General features: G+C 50.6%; 5 protein-coding genes across 5 annotated transcripts; 2 read left to right on the top strand and 3 right to left on the bottom strand.

The window, feature by feature from the left end:
* Positions 1–626: 626 nt before the first annotated feature.
* On the top strand, positions 627–2603 carry TRIVIDRAFT_124692 (uncharacterized protein; the record flags this gene model as incomplete). Its single annotated transcript, XM_014095405.1, has 3 exons — positions 627–819; positions 901–1878; positions 1930–2603. Coding segments are annotated over 3 exons (1845 nt in total), but the record flags the coding sequence as incomplete, so codon positions are not given.
* A 386-nt stretch (positions 2604–2989) lies between these two features.
* TRIVIDRAFT_65565 (uncharacterized protein) lies at positions 2990–3879 on the bottom strand (the record flags this gene model as incomplete). The annotated part of the gene is made up of 4 exons (XM_014095404.1): positions 2990–3494; positions 3596–3649; positions 3762–3777; positions 3852–3879. 4 exons carry the CDS (start codon positions 3877–3879, stop codon positions 2990–2992), a joined length of 603 nt encoding a protein of 200 aa, XP_013950879.1.
* Positions 3880–5371: 1492 nt separating this feature from the next.
* Positions 5372–20286, bottom strand: TRIVIDRAFT_162739 (uncharacterized protein; the record flags this gene model as incomplete). The annotated part of the gene is made up of 3 exons (XM_014095403.1): positions 5372–12631; positions 12675–12998; positions 13054–20286. 3 exons carry the CDS (start codon positions 20284–20286, stop codon positions 5372–5374), a joined length of 14817 nt encoding a protein of 4938 aa, XP_013950878.1.
* A 322-nt stretch (positions 20287–20608) lies between these two features.
* TRIVIDRAFT_40545 (uncharacterized protein) lies at positions 20609–21243 on the top strand (the record flags this gene model as incomplete). Its single annotated transcript, XM_014095402.1, has 2 exons — positions 20609–20827; positions 20914–21243. 2 exons carry the CDS (start codon positions 20609–20611, stop codon positions 21241–21243), a joined length of 549 nt encoding a protein of 182 aa, XP_013950877.1.
* A 78-nt stretch (positions 21244–21321) lies between these two features.
* TRIVIDRAFT_214513 (uncharacterized protein) lies at positions 21322–22504 on the bottom strand (the record flags this gene model as incomplete). The annotated part of the gene is made up of 3 exons (XM_014095401.1): positions 21322–22008; positions 22080–22256; positions 22349–22504. The coding sequence occupies 3 exons, from the start codon at positions 22502–22504 to the stop codon at positions 21580–21582; spliced, it is 762 nt and encodes a 253-aa protein (XP_013950876.1).
* Between the last annotated feature and the right edge of the window lie 395 nt (positions 22505–22899).

Genomic DNA, 22899 nt, shown 5'->3' with positions numbered 1-22899 from the left:
AGCCGTGTTTCTATATACACAGAGTTTGCACTGCACGTCTTACTAGCATAATTCTCGCGCATACGAGGACTCTTCGGTGTGGCTGAGGCCACAATATTGGTGCCGCCTTGTGTCTGTGACGACACAGAATCTGCCACGCGATTTTGCCGCCTCTTGGCCCATATCCCATATCTCTCGACGCATTCAATACCGGAAGTGCCCAAGCTTTGACTCTATCCAGGCCATAGCGCACACTCTGCGTTATCGGCAGAGTGGCCCTGGGGTATAGGGCAAGGAGATGTGGTTGACGAGGTTGATCGTGAACTGTTGATGATACTCGAAGGGAACAAATCCAAAAAGAATTACAGCTCAACACCACCTCCCAAGCGAACGTCGAGTCTACTGAGAAGCGCAGGCTTACGACACTTGGCACTTTCTCATCCTTTACCCCTGTGGCTTCGACGTTGTGCAACCCTGACTGAACCCTGCTTTCCCCCCCTCTCCTTGTTTCCTTGTGTCGATACCTAAGCTTAATATTGTTTAAACGCGCTGTTCAAGTTTACACTCCCCTTTCCTAACGACTTGAACTTGTCCTTTTTGCACCCTCACATGTCCCCTTAATTCCTTTCTTGAGAACTCTTTCGGACATGGATCCCCGCTTTTCCGTCTCCCGGGACGAGCTGTACAACCTGCAGATGGAGTTGAAGCAGGTCCAGTATGCCCAAGCCAACCACGCGGAACGAATCGTGAGGCTAGAGAAACGTCAGGCAGATGACTCTGCGCTGAAATCTGTATGGAATTCCCCGTTTCCAGGAGTTCTGGCCGGGACGCCACAACATGGTGAGCCGTGGCCCTCTGTACTGCTATGCTGAATGCTTTTTTTTTTTTTCTCATTTTTACTAACAAGAATGTTCCCTGCAGGGCCCGTCCAAATTTCCCAGAATGATGTATTTGACGACTTGGATGAGCAAGGAGAGCAGCTGCTGGGCTCTCTACACCTGGGCCCCGCAGAAGAGGAACCAGTTCGGCGCGGCGGCGCGGCTTCACGAGCAAACAGCGTCCGGTTTGACGAGAGCGCGTTGCACGGCTCAAGCTGGGGTGCCCAAAACAACCGTCACTCTGGAGACTTTGGCGCCGTTCGCCCCGGGTACATGATGGAACGGTCACTGTCGCACAAGTCAGACGGCAGACACAGTTCTGCCGGGCACTCGGTGCATTCGCATCATTCTGTAGCGTCAGGCCGAGCCAGTAGCATTGGCCTCGACACAAATTTTGCCACGGGCGATGAAGACGACGACGATTCCTCCTTTGACATGCCAGGCCTTCCGGCCTCCGTTTACGTCCTTGGAACTGTTCCTTCCATTGTTCGTTGTTGGCTAACGACGGATTACGCTCACGGAACACTGCTCTATGCGGACATTTGCACTGGATCGCAAAAGTCCACAATTGATTATTCGCTCGTAAAAGAACTAGACTTTCTCAGCGAGTTCCACAGAGACGTCAACGGAGTTTACAGGGCCAGGTTGGATGTCTATCTTGCAGAGGCCGTCATCACACGCCATAGCAGCAGATCAGACTCTGCTGCGGGATCGGTTCCCTCGATGTCGGTTTGCTTTGAAATGTGCGGCAGTGAGCAGACCAAGCCGAACCAGGTATCGAAAGCAGTCCGCATCTTCATCGGAAGCGATGCCCTGAGGGCACATGCAGCCGATATACTATTCTCTCAGAACACAATGGTGCTCTACAGCAACGAGCGAGATCGACTGCGGGTTCCCTTTATTCGCCCGGAGGACGAAGAGGTGTTCCGTCACATAACCACCAGCAGCGCTGCACCAGAGAGACCGAAGCTGAATGCAAACGCCGCACCATTCGTCTTTGGAGATGGTACCCGGGCTGAAGGTGAGGACAAGGCAGCAGCTGCACCACTGACCACGACATCAACGACGACAGCAACCACGCCTACATCTGCAACAGCAACGACCAAGGAGTCGGGAAGCAGCGAAACGAGAAGCCAAGCCTCCCCCGCTACGTCACATTCCGAGCCTGCGGGCCGTGTTCGGGCGAATAGTGTTCTCGATTACGAGGAGGAAAATGAAAAGTCTGGAGGAGACGCCAACGGCTCCGAGCGCCGGCGAAGGGACGGATCAAGCGCGTCTGAAACTTCGCGACGAGGAACATCGACCGGCATATGGGGTTCATGGCGCAACCCCAACGGCAGCGGAGCAGATCAACGCGAGACTGGACCGCCTCTGAGCGGGTACCAACCGGCACCGCGGGGACGCAACATGAAGGTGCTCAAAGCCCCGAAATCGGGGTCATCGTCGGCACGCACCGGGGCCTCGTATGAGCCCCCGCTTCCGTCCAAGTCTGAGCTCGGCCGGCGGAAGAGCCAGGTGAGCATGAACGGTGAAAGTTCCACGGCTGTGAATGGCGGCATCAGGTGGGACATCAAGGGGCCAGCAACGCCAGGTGAAGCAAAAGGTGAAGCAGCAAAGTCCGGATCCAGCTCTAGCGGCCGGGCTGCCTCTACTTCAGTGTCGTTGCCCAGGTCGGCGAACAACCCGATAGGAGCAGCGTCAGCCTTTCCTTGGATGACTCCACCGGCGAAGCCTACCAAGACGTCGCCGGCGGCAGATTAAGACGCCTAACAAGGACTGCTGCACCAATCAGCGTCATGAGTGTGTTGTGGAGTTGAGCATGAAGCAATTCCTGTGATGAATAGAGACTCTATGCAGTGGCTGATCTGACTTTGGCCTTGCAGCCGTGTCTATTGCTGTAGCTAGGAATTGAAACAATTCAGTGCCCCAATGCCGCCCTGATTTTCCAAAACCTCGCTGTATCTACCTACATAAGACTGGTGAATGATTTGCCCTGTAAATACACTGCCTCCCTCTCCTCCTCCTTAACCCAAATGAAGATGCGGTACGTAGCCAGATTGCTTTGAACAGAGATGTTGGAGCAGATACAAAATAGAAACAAAAAAAAACAACAAGGGACAAGTTTTGCCGATTTAGATCTTGGAAGCAGGCGGCAGCACGCTCAAGACCTTGCTGGTCTCGCTCGACTTGTTCTTGACAACGGTGATCAAGGCCTTGAACAAAGGGTGCGAGGCATCGCCCAGACACTCGTACATCCAGCTCTCGCTCGTGGTCACGGTGATGCCGGGCTCGCTCCTTAGCCTGTCGAGGGCAATGCCGACCTCAGCGCGGTTGCAGGAGCTGACGCCGTCGGCAATGACGTAGGGGAAGTGGCCGGCGTCGCGCAGGTCGAGGGCGGTCTGGGTGATGCAGATGTGGGACTCGATGCCGACGAGGGCGATGCGGGATCCGGGGGCGAGGGCGGCGGCGACGGAGGGGACGAGCATGGAGAACTTTGTCTTGTCGTGGGGCGCCGAGGGGAGCAGGTCGGCGATGGCGGGGACGGTGGCGCCGAGCTTGGCCGAGGTCTGGGTGGTTGTGTGGACGGGGATGGAGAGGTTCTGGGCGTAGGTGAGGAGCTTGACGGTGGTAGTGACGCTGCGTTTGTTGGGAGGGTTTTTGTTAGCGGATGTGTTGTGGTGATGATGATGATGATGCGGGGGGGGAGGTTTTTGGTGTTGAGATAGTTGAGAGCTTACATGCTGTCGAATTCGTAGATGACGTTGCGGAATTTCTCCTGCATGTCACAGACGCTGTCCATCCGAGTCCATTTGTTAGCCAGGCTTGCATCAATGGCTCATCTTTTCGCGATGGATGGATGGGGGTCGAGGTAGGGTTATCGCGATCGTCTGGGCGCCCACTTACAAGATGGCAGGGTTCTCTGTTGAAAGCAAAATCCCACGGTTAGTTCCCTATGAGCAGCATCTCCTTTGAATATGGATTCCGTAGACTTACTGAACCGCAATTCCGTGGGGGTCGCCATTTTAAGAGGAGATGAAAGCGAATGCGAAAGAGAGAGAAGACGCAGGTGTGTGATATTGGACGAGGGCAGAATCACAGGGCGGTGTGTCAGGAGCGAAAAAGGCCGTCGCATAAGCATGAAGAAGACAAACGCGAAGAAAAAGATATAAGAAGAGGAAGAGGGAGAGGAAGGGGAGAGTGCAAGAGGAAGAAGGAGATGAAGTTGCTGGCAGATGGTGCTATTAATTAGTTTCTGGGCCTGGGGACCGCTTTTACCTCGTTTTGAAGATCTGCCGGCGGGGGAAGAAATCCGGGGGGGGAGGGTGTTTTGTTTAGTCAGATGTCAGTTCTGGGGGCATTGAAGATTGTGTAGATACTAATTTGTTTTAGGTGTAATAATAATAATAGAATCATCATTTCCGGAAACTGGAATTATTGTTACTATCATCATATTCTTTTTATGGCGAGTCTTGATGGCGGGCTGGCTTGTGACATGATTTGATTTCGTCTGAGACCGAGATCGCACACGGACCTTTTTCGGCGTTTGACCCCATGGGCGTGGGGGTAGTCAAGGCATCTACAGAGACAGCGAATGGCATCAATAAATAGAATATCTTACTGCTATAGGAGATACTCTCGAGGTACCTACTACCTGTATACTAGATAGGTATGTACTTGCATTGACAAGAGGAAAACGAATTTGTATTACCTTAGGTACTTTCCTACTAATATAAAGAGGCACATGCCGAAGAATCGATACCTTGCCAATGTCTCGGCCTCGTCAACCAGACGAAGAGGGGTAGATCAGACACACAATAGACGCAAAATATCCATATGAGACACGCTTCTCGATTGCCCCCGTGACAAACATCTCGCCGGCAAATCCATGAGCCGAGGCCCTGTCTCTATTCCGCCAAGTCAGCGCAAGTATTTCAAATTATCGCAGCCAGCTGTGGGTTCCTTGCAGATTGATATATACGCTAACGCGAGATGACGAGGGGGGGGGGAAGGTCTCAGTTGGAGATGCATGTTCCAAATCCAGCTCCCATTTCCAGGTTTTCAGCAGTTCATATGAGACAATGGACTGAGAAAATATCAACTTGTAAAAAAAAACTCAAATACTGAGTTTATACACTTTCATTACTGCGTTTGTCAGTGCTTTGTAGACGTGGCTCTTATTCGCTCCATCTTTTGTGTAATCGGGCATGGCTTGCATGTGCATATGATATATTGACGTGTGCAGGGGTGCATTCGGAATGGCGTCATGTAATAGGACCTCATACGTTTATGACTAACAGAGACAGAGAAGAGCCATGCAAATGCAATTACTTGTAGTACCAATTAACATGTGATTATTTTTAACTGAAAAGAGAGAAAAGAAATACCATCTAAAGTCATAGTCTATGCACGATAATAAGGAGAAAAGAAAACCATCTAAGCCATCACCAAATCCAACCCAAAAAACTCCGTGTTCCCATGCCCTTTTTTCGTTTTGTGATTCGTGCTACAACAGCTCACGATGCAACTTCTGCAAACCACGTCCGCAGCAATCCCGCCAGTGCGCTCGGCAGCTCCTCCAGATTATGCACAATCAGGTAGTACTGGAAGGGGAACGTGTCCAGATACCGCTCAATCACTACCCGGCTCTCGCCCCCTTCGCTGACAAACTTGGCCTCCTTGAGCTCCAGCACGCTGTCGCCCTTCTTCTTGCCCGTATCGTCCATGATGATGAAGACAATCATGATGCGCTCCTCCATGGCTTCTCGCAGCAGTCGCCGGATGGAATCGTGAGCTGACGATGGCGTCAGTCCGTCCGACAGGATCAACGCAAGCTGCCACAGATCCGACCCTCCGCTGGACTGCTGTCGTGCCGCACGGAATGTATCAATGGTCTGCCGGATCAGCAGCGCAATGTCCGTCCTGTCTTGGCCAAACGAGAATCGCTGCAGAACTTTGGCGCCCGCATCCGAGGCAAAAGGATCCGTTAGCTGATGCGCCGTGAAGACGTCGGCACCAAAGCCTAGAACGCCCACCTGGCCGGCCTCGAGCATCGTCAGAGATCGTGAGACCATGACCAGCGACTCCATGGCCAGTGCGCCAGACGACGACTCGCCCATGCTCTTGCTGTCGTCTACGCACAGCATGATTTGGTACGTCCGCTTCGTCGGAATGCTGCGGCGCATCCAAATCTTGTCTCGCTTGTAGCTCGAGGCAATGTAAGGGATGATACGCTTGATGTTGAGTCGCTTTCCGGTGCGGAACGATCCCGACAGCTTGGTAGACTGTGAGGGCGTGAGAATCAGTCGCAGCTGGGATGTCAGCGACAGCGACAGGCTGTGTGATTTGGTCTGAAGCTCAGTCCACTGCTCAAGACAATGAGAAAAGTCACGTAACGGCCGCTGGTCCTCCCAAAGGTGAGTTGTCGAGAGTTGGGCTGATGCGCCCTGTACGTCTTCTTCTTCCTCTTCGTTCTTGAGCTTCTGGTCCTCTTCTTTGTCCTCTTCAGGCGTAGGCTCTTTGTTGTATGCACCTTGCCTTGTCTTCACGCCAGTGCGATTGTCGTCGGCATCATTCATGCCCGCGTCCTTATCGTCTTCTGCAGGCTCGGTGAGATCCATCTTATCAAGCTCTGCATCCTCTTTTTCATCTTCATCTGCGTCCATCACGTGGCTGGCTGGGTCTCGCTGCTCCTCATCAATTGCCATAGACTCATCCAGGGGCTGCGCCTCTTCGTTGTCTGCTGTGCCCAGAGCCTGAGTATCCTCCGCTGCTTCGTCATCCTTGAGGTGCTGGAATTCGCGTTGTCCTTGCTCTTCGGCCTCTGGCCCGTGCTGCTTCTCGTCTTCCTCCGGATTAGCATCCTTAATGTCGAGCTGCTGGCGGTGCCATCTCTCCAGTGCGTCTCCCAGTTTCTTGAATGGATTGCTGCGAGCCTCTTCCTGAGCATCGCCATCTTCAGGCTTATCCACCGCCTCCTTTGACCGTGACGTAGCTCCTTTGTTGCCAGCACTCGTATCTTGATCTGCGGCGCCGTCTCCCATGTCACCTTCATCTTGCTGAGCTGCCTTGGCTTGGAATTCGTCATCCATGTCCATAGAATCTGCGTTTTGGTCGATTCCAGAGCTCTTGACATCGCTAGGTGCCGCATTGTCATTGTCCGCCTTAGTCTCCTCTTGCTTATTAGGGGGTTGTTCTGGGTGGCTCTCTTCTGCCTGTTCTTCCTCCTTCTTCTCTTCCTCCTTCTCAGGCTCTACCTCTTCTTGAATCTCATCGACACCGACATTCTCTTCAATCTCTTCCGCCTCGCTCACCTCATCCTCTACCGCAGTCTCCGGCTCTACCTGCTGCTTTGCAGCTTCATCCATCTCCTCGTCATCAACAGCCTCTGCGTCTTTAGGCTGCTCTTCTTGCTCTTTGTCTTCCTCAATGTCCGACATGAGATCCAAGTCATCCTCATCACCTGAGCCCTCTGCGTCGTTTTCGTCGAGATTCATATCTAGGTCTTCAGGAAGCTCCAGTGCATCGTTCTCTTCCACTGTTTGGTCTTGGCGGTTTAATTCTTCCTTCGCCTGCACGTCTTCTTCCTCTGCTCCTACTTCTTCATCTTCAGGCTCCTCAGCTTCGTTACCGTCAGGTTTTTGATCTTGGTCTTGATCCTGATCGGCATCGTCTGGTTTCGCCTCTCCTTCAGTCGCCATTTGCTCATCCTCCTGCTTCTGGCCCTTTGCTTTATCACCCTCTTGGTCCTTCTCTGCCTTTTCATCATCACCATCCCACATCTTTTCATCAACGGCAGTGGGATCAAGGTCATCCACATCACCAGCCTCTTCATCCATGACGTCTTCTTCCTCATCCTCATCTCCTTTCTGAGATTTCTCTTCGTCTTCTTCCTCAGCGCCATCTACACTGTTCATGTCTCCTTCCAGTTCCTCGTCGGCCATATCGACTGCGTCCTTTTCATCCTCCATCTCGCCCGTCTTCTCTTTATTCGCTTCCTGTGCGAGTTCAGAGAGGTCTTCGTCGGCCTGAATATCCTTGCTGATATCCTCAGCGCCTTCACCATCGCCAAGACCAGTGCCAGATTCCAACTTGCCTTCGGCACCTGATTTCTCATCCGACTTCTCTTGCGGCGTGCAGAATCCTTGTGAAGCGATTTGTGTGAAAGCTTTTGTCATGCCATATCCTATCTTAACAGTAGCGCGATGAATATCCAGACCCGCTGTGATGGATTGTTCACATAATGCCACGAATTGATTCAAGATTGGCGACGCGACGGTAATTGCGCTCATTGCGGCCATGCTTGCCAGTGGCTGTCTGAGATCGATTTTCTGCAAGGCGCGAATGCATTGTTCAACTGTCTTCTCAATGTTCTTCATGTAAAGCTGATTGATCATGGAGAGGTAAGCGTCGCTATGTTTCTTCAACCAGGCCGCCTCATCCTCTTTTCGGGGAATCTCCGCTCCAGCTTTCTTTGCATTCTCAACAGCCACTAGAACAGTGTCACACAGAGTGGAAACTGATTCTGCAAAACCCAAAAGATCCATCGTATGGCCTGAAGCTTCCAGAGGCTCGCTGGTCGTATGGCTCCAGACACGAAGTTGCTGAAGAATAAAGCCAACACCAGGGTTAATCTGAATAGCCTCGCTGACAGCTGACTGGAGCCCGACTAAATCTCTCGTCACATCTTCATGTAGCTTAGTATGCACATCAGACGTCAGCATTGTAGGAAGCTTGGCCAATTCGCCCAGTCTCTTTGCGTGATTCTCAATTGTATCCAGCCACGTCTGCAGTTTTTGAACCAACGCACTGTGATCGATCTTGCCCAATTTTCCGTGAACTCCCAGCAGATGGATAGCGAATTTCAGTCCCTGGACGGTCCATGGGAGGAAGCGTGCCATATCAGTGCTTCCCTGGCTTCGAGATAATCCGCCCAAGCTTTGGAATTTGCCCAGATCTTGGAACTGGAATATGGTCTTTTGAAGTGATTTGAAAGCAGACATGATGCTCGCAAGGCTGTTTCGTTGAGACAGAGCGAAATGAATAAACCCTTCCACGAAGCCAATGCTTCGCGCTACCTCAGAGCCGGTCAAATCCTCAGAATGCTCACGTGCAGCATTTCGAGCCTTTGGAGCAAGATCTAGAGTCTTGTGGAAGTAATATTCTGCTTCACTCAGAATGCCGGAACCAGAAAATTCTAATGGCGCAGTAGAAGCAAGCACAACAGACAACGATTCTTGCTCAGCCAGCTTGTCCTGGCCAAGGTTGTATCGGAGGCCCATGCCGCGAAGGTCTCGTAGTGTATCGGCAAATAACTTGCGCTTCCTCGTCTTCATGTGCTTGACTTGCTCTTTATTCTCATCAGTCAGAGTTGACGGAGTTTCTTTCTTCAGCTCTGCCATTGACTCTTCCAAGCTGGAAAGATATGCATCCAAAGACTGGGGAACGGAGCTGGTAACTTCGGAGCTGGCTGCGATTTTCTGCATCACAGATACCGTCTTTACTACATTGCCGAGACGTTTGTGTTTCTCTAGCCAACCAGGGAGTGCTCCATTCAGAGCCTCAACGGCAGCATCAGGTACATCGATTTCTCCAACTTGGCCTACCACAGCAGCCTGTTGAGACGTCGTCTCATCAGGAATGCCCGCCTCAATAACCGTTTTCATCTCTGCGCCCAAAATCCCGCGGAACTTTCGAACGATTCTGAAGAGCTTTTGGTGAGATCTCTTTGCGCTATCTCGGAGGGCATTAATATTGGTGTCTTTCCAGCTAGCCATGAGAAGGACATCTTTCATTTTCTTATCGAGTGAGGCCCGGCCCTTTTGGATAGCAGTCTCGGCAGCCTTCTCATAACGGGCATAGTAGAAGATGAAATTTGTGAGAGCATGGTAGATGACTGTAAGATTAGGATAGTCTTGAATGAGAAGCTGAAGATGGCTCTGCAGCTGTCGCAAAAGAGCCAAACGAGTTGCGAATTGTCCAACGATTGAGGTCAAAAAGTACGTCTCCAAACTCTGGATCAGCGATACAGTATACTCTTGCAGTTCAGCTGGAGAATCAACCATTGAGAGTGGAACGGCAACAACAACTTGGTAGGCGATGAACCACCATGAATAAGCATCCTCTTGGCATTTCGTTTGCTCCGTCTCGAACAAATTGGCCCATGTTGATAGTTCCAGCCGTCGCCAACGAACAATAGTATCCGTGAGCGCATTATAGAGCGATAAAACGGCATACACCTTGCTCGCCCACCCGCCAAATTGCCATTCGTAGACGTGAGCATGTAGATGCTCCACCTTTGGCAGGATCTTAGCTAGCGGATCTTCATGGATGAGTTCAAGAACGTTGTTGCAGCTCTGAATGACGTCCGCCAGTGGCTGCATGTGACCAATCTCATCAACAAGCTGCAGCTCGCGGAACCTAGCCTTGATCTTGCCAATGAGAATCACAAGTTGTCGGGCTTCGGGCAGGTTGGGGCTGGTATAGAAGCTGTAGGATTTATCCTTTTCGGCTGTTTGCAGCCCATTGATCTTTTCGTCGAGCAGGATCGCTGTGCTTGCAAGCATCCTGCTGTTCAACTCACGGTCGAGATATGACTGACCCTTGGCCTCATTCGCAACCCGACTGCCCACATCTCTGCTCAGTTTTTGAATAGAGATCTGTGCATCTTCTCTGTCCAAGAAGATCTTTCTGTGAGCTTCAGCAACCTTGAGAGACATGTTGCGAACAGCATCCTTCTTGTTTACTGGGTTAGCAGTTTCTTTATCGGCATCATATGTAGGGAACAGCTCGTTAAACTCTTGTTCATCGATTTCTTCCTCATCCTCCAAGGAACCACGGAATTGGTAGATGCTACCCTTTGTCTCTTCTGCCTTTCGGTCTGCTTCGAGCTTCTTGCTCCAGTCGTCATAAAAGCCGTGGAAACATTCAAAAATAGCTTCTCGGATGCCTGGTCGGAAACACTCGCTTCCTTCAACATTCACAGCAACTCGGACAAGGCTGAGGAATTCAAAATTCTTATCGAAAGAAGGCTGCATTGTGACATCCCAGGTTGACCCTCCGAAGAACGGCGTCATTTCCAGAAGCTGTGTCGTAGATGATGTTAACGATGAAGCTGCAGCTGCATCAAAGAGTGATAGGCCGACACGCAAGCATTGTAAAAGGTTCGCAGCAGGCCTAGTCATATCCTGGTATGCTTCAAATCGAGCTGTAAGTCGATCCTGGAGCCTCTTAACATTTTCTTTAACCAGCACTAGTCCTTCTCTGTCAACAAGAGAGTTGGCATTGTCAGACGACTCGAGTGCTGCTCGAAGAGCTGGGCTTGTGATAGCCTTTAGGATATTGGAAAATTCAGCATGCAGCCGGGTAAGTTCTGACTGCTCTGGTCGGAACACTGGCTGGACTTCATCAGGTAACGGGCCCATGTTGGAAAGCTCCTGGCTGAGCATTTCAATGCGCTCATTTGTCCTTTGTCCAGTAAATTTGCTTTCAAAGGCAATAAGCGATGATATCTTGTCCGAAATACCATTCTGAAGCTCCTCAAAGAACTCTCTCTCCATCTTTGGACGTAGCTGAGGATCAAAGACACGATCGGGAACGTAGAGCTTAAGAACGCCAACGCTGAAATGAGTCCATGCCAGTGCAGACAAATATGTGTGCCGATCATCATTCTTCTTCGCCAGCAGAGAAACCATGGCTGGAATCAGATGCTGTTCGGCTACCTGCTGGAGATGGGGAGGCTCAATAGTGCGCAAGAAGGCATCAAAGAGGCGAACTGACTTATCGCCTTCAGCCTTGTCTTGTTCCTCTGCATTGAGATAGGCGTGAATAGCAGCTGTCTTGAGGTTTGCTGAATGCGCACCAAAGACTTCAAAGATAAGCTGCTGGAGAATATCGTTCAACTTTGGTAGCGGATCGGCAGCTACTTCAGCAGACAGCGAAGCGACGTGTCGTCCCATAGCCGGCAATTCCACATCAAGTAGTGCCAGAGATCCAAGGCTAACTCCACCCATAGTCTGCAGTTTTGACCAAAGGATGGGCGTAAACGTTCCATCCCATGGGAATTGATCCTGGTGTACCAAACAATCCATTGACTGCAGAAGTGCCGCTTCTTCGGTGGCACTCACAAGCGATAGTCCTGCCTTGGTTGGAACGTTTGACAAAATAGAGAGATCCCGGAATCCGCTGTCCAAAGTGACATTAGGCGAAACAGATCGAAGAATGTCAAATTGCCTCAGTGATTCGAATTCATTCGCCAAAAATGGCAACAGTTCGGCTTCTTCGTCAGCAATACCCTTTTCCAGAGACTCTATTCCAGTGATGAGATCTTTGACCAGTCCATCCGTTGTAAGAACGCCGTCTCTGATAATTTTGTAGGCCTGCTCAAGAGTCTGCTGAGCTTTCGATAAATCGACAACAGATGCTCCAGTCTTCCATCGCAGGTTATCAAATCTAGCTCCCAGTCGATCAAGCTCAACAGACCGGTCAAGAACTGACTTATCGGGAATAGGGATTGGCCTCATCAGATTCCAGAGCGATTCCATGCTCAGACCAGTACTCAGTTTGAATCCGCCATCAAAGTCGTCCTCCAATCTTCCTAGGATGTAGGTTGAAAGCTGACGATTATTGTCGGATTTCGCAGCCAGGGTCTGTTTCCCTAGGAGCGCAGCACCCTGTGCCAAATGAGCCTGGAATACAGCTTCATCAAAATCACTCTTTGTAGCAAGAGCAATCGTGCGGTCGATATAGTATCGAACAGCTCTAATGAATTGAGTACCCTAGTATAATCCGTTAACGATTTGATCAATAATGAAGCATGACATATTTACTTACCTCCCAAGTATCATGCGACAGCATTTCGAGGCCAAAAAACTCTATCATAGCATTCAAAATCGAGGAGACGAATGCACCCAATTTCACAGTAGAGTCCTTCGACACAGCAGCAACGCGATCACTAATGAGAGATCTCTGCAGTCGATTTAAAGAGATCAACTTTGACGAGCGAGCTTGTGTTTGCTGAGAGTCGAGAATGCTTTGGATGTGGTATAAATGTCGATACGTATCATAACGAGCAGCATTCCACCTAGCTAAGTCAACCGAGGGCAGCATGTTGCTGACTGTGATATTGTTAAGAGGGTGGAGTGGCTATTCCAATATCAGCGATTGAATCAACTTTGTTAGCAAAAAGAGAAGGTCTTACCTGGGCATTTGCCAGTGCATCTGAGGTAACACTGGCCAAGTTTGAATACAGCTCTTTGAGGGATACCTGCAATCGGGATCCAAGTGGCGATTGTAGAAGAGTCAAAAACCCTTGTACGAGGTTTACGTATGAGTCGCGTTCAGTTGTCATCGAACTGACGAATCTTGGGAGAAGAGCAACGTCCTGGATAGAAAGATTCTCCAGAGAAACTTGACTGGCCTCCGGGTCAACGCCCTCAGATAGTAGTGACTCTGAGTATTCTATGGATTTGAGGTATCGTTGGAGAGAGCTCTCAACATGTGACATCCTAGCAAGGGACGCATCCAAGGTTGGCGGCGGAGTGTAGATGTGAATCTCAATAGCACGGTTCCTCATAGCTCGAGAGAGCTCACCGTGGCGAGGATCCATGGTCAAGAAAATTCGGAACTCAGGATGAGGCTTGACAATCCTAGGTTCTCCTCCAGGGCCACAGTGTTCGTTGATGCTAAGGAAGCCATTGGGCTCAAGCAAAGAGTTCAATCTATCCAAAACGGAGGCGTTGCACATGTTGGCGTTGTCCAAGACCAGCCACTGGCCAGTCTCTAAAGCCTTGACAATTACTCCATCTAGCCATTCGAATCGAGGATTTGAGAGTACCAGAGGGCTGTGAAGGATTTCTAGAGCCCGAGAAAGTGACACAAATACCTCGGAGCCCGCAGCAATCTGCTGGAGCAAAGCCTCTATGGTAGTTCGAATAGCGGCGATGTTATCACTGTCACCATTGTAGTTGTCGAGCTGATGAAGCAACTGTAAAACCTCGCTTGGTGCCTGTGCGGGAACGACTGACATGACTGAATCCTGAAGGAAATCTCTCAAGTTCCGGAGAGTGGCATTAATCTCCCTCAGGGGATCCGCTTGCTCAAAACCTCCAACCAAATCCATGGTATCAATGTCTGCATTCATGGGGAACACGACTAGGGGTTTTCCGGCGAGTGCTGCAACATATTTCAACAGCACAGATTTACCATATCCTGAAGGGCTGCTAAGAATACAAGGGATATTCTGCTTTACACAGAGCATAATGGACTCGAGCTCTGGGAGCCTTGGAACGATGTCAATACTAGGAAGTCTCTCTGGCTGGGAGTTCAAGTTCCTGTCTAGTAGAGCAAGACCAACTTGGCCAAATCGAGACCCGAGATCATGATAGAAGTGGCGAGAGCGGGGCTGCCAGCTAATGACGCGCTGGAATATCTTGTCTACTTCAGAACGGTCGGCTTCGGTGCGGAAACGCTGTCTAATTACGATGTCAAGGAAGTCTTCAACATGGCGAGTCTTCAGGAGTGGGTCAGACGAGCTCAGCAGGTTGAGCCACCTGAGAACATCTCGGAGGTTGAACTCCCACGGACTACCTTGCGCGCCAAAGGTCTTTTCGACCAGAAGATGGTGCTCAATCTGTGATACGAATTGAATCAGCAAACCGACGACCTCAGCAGACAACTGCGGGAAGCTGTGGCTGGCTATCAACTTGAGATCGTCATCCTTGAAGACATCGGCATATACAACGACGAATCGGTTGACGAATGAAGCGGGAAGTCCCTTACGGCCGCCACCCTGGTGGTGGGGATTCTGGGCTGCAAAGAGACGGAAGTTTGGATGGCGCTTGAACACCTGATCGAGTTCAGAGATGTATACTTCACCACGATGATCCAAGCAGGCATTCAAACCCTCCAAGACGGACTGAGAAGCAAGATTCATCTCATCGAGAAGAACCCATTCACCCTTTTGCATTGCTTGGAGGAAGGGCGCATCTCGCCATGCAAAGTTGCCCGCTTCTTCTCCTTCAACGGGAACATCTGTTCCAAAGAGATCCATTAGATCAGTTTGATCAGACAGGTTGATTCTAGTCAGTGGTCGGCCACAGGCTTGCGCCAAGGCAACCACCAAAGACGTCTTTCCAACACCAGGGCTACCTTCCAACAGGATAGGCTTTTGGGTTCGCATCGCTCGTATCACTCTCATAGCGTTTAGGCGCGTAGTTGGCGCGTGGAACGCAAAGCTTGAAGGAGTTGAGGCGTCCACCGTTCGATCTGCGCTGAATCCTCCAATAGTTAAATGAGATTCAGTGATGTCAAGTTCAGGCTGAGTCTGATAAGTAGCCGAAACGTCTTGACCAAGAAGTTGCCCCAGCTTGTTCAAACAGTCTACTCGCTGACGGTGGATCGCGTTAAGATCTGTTGCCAAAATAGCGGATGGATTGGCACCCAAGCTATCAATAAAGATAGCAGCAGCTCCATGAACTATCGATAGTACGACATCTTGATCTGCTGATGCATTGATGAATTGAACCCAGGCGAGAACCTCTCGCACAGAGAATGGAGCAGTAGCCATCGGCCGGAACGTAGTGCCAAACCAGGCCGCAAACTGGACCACAGCTTCAGCATAGCTCTTGGCGGCCTCGGTCAGCTTTGTTCGAGTAATGTCGTATATATCATCGCTCTCTGACAGCGGAGGAACCCAGATCTCGGTGAATCGATTTCGCAGAGCAGGGGAAAGCTCCTTCTTACCAAAGTCACCTCCAGGATTCATGGTGGCGAAGAACTGGTAACCCTCTGCGCCAACGACAAAGGAATTATCCACTCCCTTTTCTGCCAGTAGAAGTGTTCGTTGAGGCTCAAGGACGGAGTTGAGTCGTTCCAGGACTGAATCATCGGCCAATGAGATTTCGTCGAGGAGAAAGAAGTGTCCACCTCGCATAGCCTCGACAAGAGCACCATCGGACCACTCAAATAAAGCCATGCTCCTGGTCTCGTTCAATGCTATCCTCTCTTTAGTCTGCTCTAGGATGCCATCGAGGAATGCTTTGTCAAGAGATTTGTATCTCTCCAACCTATCTGCTGCCGAGCCAGATGCATCAACATTGCAGTGTCTCAAAACCTCCGTCACGTCAGCGTCCAGTGCCTCAATGATAGCGCCCCTATTTCGGATAGGACGTTGTGAACCAATGATGTCTCCAGTCTCTGTATTCTGATGGGCATTGACAATATGTAATTGTCTGCCTAAAATCTCAGCGAGCAGCTGGACAACTGTTGTTTTACCGCATCCAGTTTCACCAACCAAGAGAACCGGCTCGTTATTCTGTAATGCCCGAGATACTAGCACATACAACCGCCTGATGGCATGGGTCCAGACAACGCCTTGCGCATTAGCGCGATGAGCAATATGCTTCAGCTCTGGTGCCAGTTCTGCTGAGTAGAGATCCTGGGGATTAAGGGTAACTTTGAACACCTTTTCAATAACTTCCTTGACAGCAGTTCTTTCTTCTTCATTACGAACTCTTTCGGCCAGGAGCATGAATCCATGTGCGGCAATCTCTTCACGAGTATCCGCACGTCTAAGAGCCCATCGAAATAGATCTCGAAGAGTGGCGAAACTGTCTTTCTGTTCAAAAAGTCTGCTTGTTTGACGAAGTCGTGATAGTTCCTTGTAGACGTTGACGATTCGCCTACAATCGGGAGGCGAGGTATTGCGGCTGCGCTGCTGAAGAATGTATTCCAGTTCATCTTCGGGAATGTCATCAAAATGAAGCTCAAGGAATCGATTTCGGAACGCCCTGGATAGCACCTTTCTACCTCCGTAAAGGCCAGGGGGATTCTGTGTAGCAAAGAGGATGAAATTCTCGTGAGGCTTGACAACCTCCTGCGTCTCGGGAATTAACAGCTCACGGTTATCATCAAGTAGACGATTGAGAGCCTCAAGAACATCAGTCGGTGCCAAGTTCAACTCATCAAGAACGATCCAGTGTCCTTGTCGCATGGCCTGTACAAGGAGACCCTCCTGAAAGCGCAACTTCCCATCTGGTCCGGAAATGTATGTGCCCAGATATTCTTGAAGATCGGTATGCTCGTGGTTATTTATTCGGACGAATTTATTTCCCGTAAAGTTTGCCAAATACTCAATCATGCTGGTTTTACCGGCCGACGTAGGTCCTTGAATCAGGATAGGGAAGCGCCTAGTAGAAGTTGCTCGGACAAGATTGAGAAGATTTCTCTCCACGTAGGGCGTAATGATGTAATCATCTCTCTCGATGGGTGCCTGCTCGCCTTGGAAGAGCCAGTATTGTCGATCCCGGCTCTGGTTTTGAAACTTGACATACTGTCTACCGTCGCCAGGGTGTTTGGGAGGTTGAGATAGAAGGGACTGGGGGTTTCCATGTTTGTCCAAAAGGTGGTGGTAGATTAGTGGCAGAAGCATCTTCTCAGAGTTTCGATCGAGTAACGTCAAGAAACCCATAGAGAATCCCTCATACATTGCTCGCCGTATACCGTAGAAGGGGGCTATGGTGTTGACATAGCTCAACACTCGAGTTAGAGTACGGAGACTGAAGTGAGGAACCTCATTCGCTCCGTCTACCAAACGCTTCTCTTCCGCCATTCGCTTAGTGTTGAGATACAGGCGTGCGATATCATCTCCTGCTTGGTCGTTCTTGTTGCTGCCATTACCCAAGTATGTCTTGATAATGGTGAGGAGATCCTTCAAGTCCTTATCAGGACTCTTCACATACAGCTCAGTGAACCTTGATCGAATACCAATAGGCAAATCTCTCTTTCCAATATCGGTCGCCGGATTCATTGCGCCAAAGATGCGGAAATTTGGGTGCGCCACAATTTTCTCAATCTCTCCTGTTTCAGAGAGAAGAATGGAGGGTCTCTCGTTCGGTCCGGTCAAAAGATCTGTAATGCTCTCAAGGGTGTCTGGTGAGGCCAGGTTAATTTCATCCAAAAGAACCCAGTCGCCATTTCTGACGGCCTTTACCAAGTTACCCTCCACAAATGAGAATGCGAAGCTACTTGATCCACCCGAAATTTGTATATCAAATTGCTCGAGAGTGCGGGCAAATTGATCCCATCTAGGCTTGAGTTCCAGTAGCGTCTGCAGCTTGGACTGGGTCTTCCGCTTCTTTGTGGGTTGGGAATCATCTCCGTTTCTCGCCTCGGCCTTCTCTGAGTGAGCCCGCTCCAACTCAGACACAATTTTGAGAAACATTTTAGGCGCCTCCCTCCACAGTTTGGATAGTCGTGACCACTGTCCCTTGGCAAAGCATTTTCCGACTTGCTCAAGATACTTTTGGTTTTTGGATGCAGATATTCCGGTTGCTGAAAAGAGGTCCTCAAATTCCTCTTTCAGGGGCACTGCAAGACTCCGGACGTTGACCGGCTTGAAGCCACCCAGAAGGTCGCCCACCTCGCTTTGCTGTGAAAGATTGACCGCGATAAGCTTATGACCAAGCGACTCGGCCAACTGTTGAACGACTGTTGTTTTTCCTATACCTGTCTCTCCGACCAGAAGTACTGGCTCGTTGAGCTTGACAGCTACAGCAATCTGTTCCAAGAGCTTCTTGGCATGAGAAGTGCTTGCAAATGGCCGTTTTGACTTTTGCAGCCGGCTCACAGTCTTCTTTTTCCGCAACTGAACTCGCCCAATGCTGAATTGAACATCATTCTCTTCCAAAGGGGGTATATTGGCAGTCAAATAATGGTCTGCCCGTTCTTTGGACAAATGCATCTCTTCCGCAATGGCATATATAAGTTGTCTGCCAAGCTCATCATCTGGACAGCTGCCCACAAAACAGTCGACAGCTTCCATGAACATCCAGTCTCGCGTAGTCTCAGTTATTGGTTCGTCTCCAGTCGTTGAACCTGCTGCAAGCAGGCACTCCTGCAGTCGCCGACACCACTTTAGCAAATCCCTGAGGTTCATCTGTCGATCCATGAGCCGTCCGCGAGAGAATGAGCGAGATCCGCTGTTAACTTGGGCCAAACGGCTATAGACGGCGATTATTCCAGGAAGAAATTTGTGCAGAATAGGATGTGTCTGCAAAACCACTTCCTCCAGCTCTGGTTGGATCATGGGCTCCGCATATAGAGATTGCCAGAATCGCATTCCGACAATGCTAGGCAGATTCTCGCGCCCATTCATACCCATGGAGGTCCTCACAGTCGCAAAAAGGCGGAAGCTATTCGCAGCTTTTATCCTCTCTCCTCGACTCGGAATCAACAGTTCATTCCGCTCAATCAGTGGAAGGAAAGTGCTGAGAACTTCGGTAGGGGCTCGGTCGAGATCCTCCACCAATACCCATCTGCCTTCCCTGATGGCTGTGGTTAGTACACCTGGTCGCCATGAAAAGCTGCCCGGTTTTGAGTCTGTCGAGTAAAGGCCGATGAGCATCTTGGCGTCTGTCTGCTCGTTCAAGTGCAGCGTAACCATGCTGGAGTACATTCCAAGTTGCTTGGCCATTTCGTGGACCAGTGCCGTCTTTCCGACACCTGGCAGGCCATGAAGAAGGATAGGTTCGGGATTGCGAATCATGGCAGCGAGCCGTTCGAGATTCTTGGTGGTTGTCGCAGTCATGACGAGATCTGATGGGCCTCCAGTCGGTACAGATGGTCGGGGGAGAACAATTTTACCATAGGATACCGCATGCTGGGTGAGGGACTGGAGGAAAGGCTGACAGTCATCTCCAGACTCTTGATCATATCGCTTCACCTGCTGCCGCAATGCGAGGATCCTCTTGGCACGTGCTTGCTCATGCAGTGACAGAAATCCATAATCCACCGATGCACCGTCGAAATCAGCAGTAATGGCATCCTCATTGCCGACATGTGCCTCGATAAGCGATTCAAGTTTGTGGTCGGAGGCGTGGAAGAGCTGGCAGAAGATGCGAATCGCAAGATATCTCACTGCCCTGCTCTCATGCGCAAACAAGCTCTGCAGGTACTCGGGTGGAATTAATGAGCTGAAAGTTCTAAGATCGAAGCTGAAAAGTCTCCAATATGTTAATAAAGCCTGCAATAATGCATCCGCATCCAACTTCAAAGCGACGCCATCAAGGGTCGGCAACACCAGGTGAAGCGAAGGTCCCTGCGCCGCTTCCTCTCCAGGTCTGCCGGGACATTGAAGAAAAGTCGAGAGATACGGCGCAAATGGCAAAATCCTGGCAATAGCTGATGCGATTAATAAGCGTCGTGATCCGTTGCCGGCGTTGAGAATCCATCGTGCGCAAATGTCTGAAAACACATCCTCAAAATGCACAAAGATTCTCTCTGTAAGTGATGGTGTGAGCGCGGCTTCTGATACAGCATCAAAGAGCTTCGTCGACGACTGATGCTTGATAATTTCAAGTAATTCAGAAGGCAGATGGTCCAATGCAGCCGCATCCTTCAGGAGCGACCTCCTCTGCCGAGAGACATCAATCATGGCCATGATTGTGCTCTGTGTCGAACGAATTTTCGCCTCTCTTCAATGCCGCTGTCGCGTTTCTGAACTTTTTTTTTTTTTTTCTTTATATGAGCGCCCGCCAACTTTTTTTTTTCCTAGTCGGGAACATGGGTACGGGAAGGAGGGGCACTCGGGGCTACGAATTTCCGGACCAATCAGAGCCCGCGTGGACCGGCAAACTTGAAGCTTTCGAAAAACTTCATGACAGGCCATCGCACGACAGCCAGCGGCTCGAGAGAATAACCCCACGAATTGTCAATTGCGAATTGCCCGCCACCGCCAATTTCTCCCAACCATAGCAATGGCCACTCCGTGTCGGTTCGCTGCGCGCAGCTGCGCTCGCCAGCTGCGATCAGCCGCCTCTCCCCGATCCTCCGCACAAATGCTCCGAGTGTCATGCACAACGAGACGGTACAACTCAACTGAGGCCGCTGCCGTAAACCCCAAGATTGCCGACATTGTCGACCAGATCAGCAAGCTTACGCTGCTGGAGACTGCCGATCTCGTCTCAAGCCTAAAAGTAAATGAATAGCAAGCACACGAGCGGCTGATCAAAGTCTGCCATCCCGCCAACACACGACTAACATGGTTTTTTTTTTTTAATAGAGCAAGCTGAACATTCCCGACATGCCCATCGGTGGCTTCGCTGCCGCCCCTGCTGCCGCCGCCCCCGCTGCTGCCGCTGAGGAGGCCGAAGAGGCCCCTGCCGCCCCTGCCGAGAAGACTCTCTTCACGCTGAAGCTGCAGTCAATCGATGCCGCCGCCAAGGCCAAGATCATCAAGGAGGTCAAGGGCATGCTGGGCCTGAGTTTGGTCGACAGCAAGAAGTTTGTTGAGAGCGCACCCAAGATGATGAAGGAGAACGTGCCCAAGGAGGACGCAGAGAAGATCATTGCCACCATGAAGGAGCTTGGTGCGGTGGTCGTGATGGAGTAAAGGAAACAAAAGGATGAGAAAATATCGGGAGGATATTTGCATGATCTTTATGACACGATAGATGGTCGAGGTACATGTACAACAAAATATTGTGTATTATATATCAAAGAAGAGAATTCTTTTTTCTATTTTCCCTTTGCATGATATGGGCCAACCATTCTCGGTGTTTGTGGAGTCCTGTTTCCCAATTGCAAATGTATTTTTCCCAGGACCATGAATAGTATAGAAATTCTCTGGGGTATCTCAATTCCATGCATATACAATTTGATAACCTCAATGTGGTACACTGAAACACACAACGCCGCCCAATGCCATGGTTAAAGAACAGGAGAAAAATCAATGACCGTTGCGATTCGCCGGTGGTTGGTGATGGCACTGCTGTATCTCCATCTCCTTGGTGAAGTCGTCGCCTTCTTCAGTCAACAGGCGGTCGTCGTCGTCGCCAAAGTCGCTCGTCTCCTCCCACAGCTTGTTCATCTCGGCATCCTCTCCCTTGGGGACAGCCCAGATCCTCTCTCGCTCGCGCTTGTGTCGCTCTCGATCCTCTTCAATCCGCTGCTCTACTTGACGCTTATCCAGGCCATGGGTCGCGGGTCGCCGCCGAGATTTTGACTCGGAGGCCGGGGCGTCTGTCATGTCAACGTCGCTGGTGGGAGATGCAAGGCCCAAATCGTCATCATTGGTACCGCGTTCCTTGATGACGTCCTCAATTTGCGTTACCACTTGGTTCTCCAGAAAGCCCTTGTTTTGAAGGCCAATCAAAACCTGTCGACACCAAGTTAGTCAAAGGCGTCAAAAGACATGAGGATAGTTTCTGAGAAGAGGAGTGCACATGCCTTGCGGACAACTTTGACATTGGCCGCCCCAGAGCCATCGTCAGGAGCCACAGCATCGACAACTCTTATGATATCACGCTGCATCATGCGGATGTAATCCGAGTGGCCGTCACGCTGAGCCAAGTCGAGGAAGTGCTCAATAAAATACATGATATTGGCACGTGTATTCATGTTATTCTTTCATGAGAGACGAGATCAGTATTGAAACGAAAAAGTAGAATTTAAAAAAACACCTCGTCAAAATTCATCACCATCAAAACTCTACTCACCCGCTCTACTTGCTCCAGGATACATGAGTGCAGATCCTCATCCATGTCCTTATATTTGAGCGCATACTGGGCCGCCTTCTGCGCCGAAGCAACAGATGCGTTGAGATGCTGCAGTTGCGAGCTGAAGCGCATGCGGACCTCGAAAGGATCCGCCATTTTCCGAGTGAATCCTCCGTCTGCAGGGTTTGGGAGCGCGGCTTTGTCGAGTCTGAATTGCTGCAGTGCGAGGGCGCAAGGCTGAGAGACCGAGTCCAGGGCGCGCCTCAGTGTGGCTTGACCTGCTAAACTCGGGTGCTCGGTGAGCCGCCACAGCGCTAGTCTGGATCAGCTTACAGGTCGTGCTCCGTATTACTGCTCCAAGTCTTGGATTGCTCCATGCTATTGTTACTGGGCTGGGCTGGGCTGGGCTATTGTTATTCGAGCACTGGAGCCCTTCATTTGCCCATGCAGCCCACGGTAATGAGCCGGGAGGACGCCAACAGCCGCTGCATGGCCCCCGATTCCGGCTTTGGGCTCCGAGTCGAGTCGCAGTTGAGCGTTTGCAACGGTTG

This window comes from Trichoderma virens (assembly GCF_000170995.1).
Source record: "Trichoderma virens Gv29-8 chromosome Unknown TRIVIscaffold_90, whole genome shotgun sequence".
Classification (NCBI taxonomy): Eukaryota; Fungi; Ascomycota; class Sordariomycetes; order Hypocreales; family Hypocreaceae; genus Trichoderma; species Trichoderma virens.
This window is presented reverse-complemented; position numbering and strand designations above follow the sequence as displayed.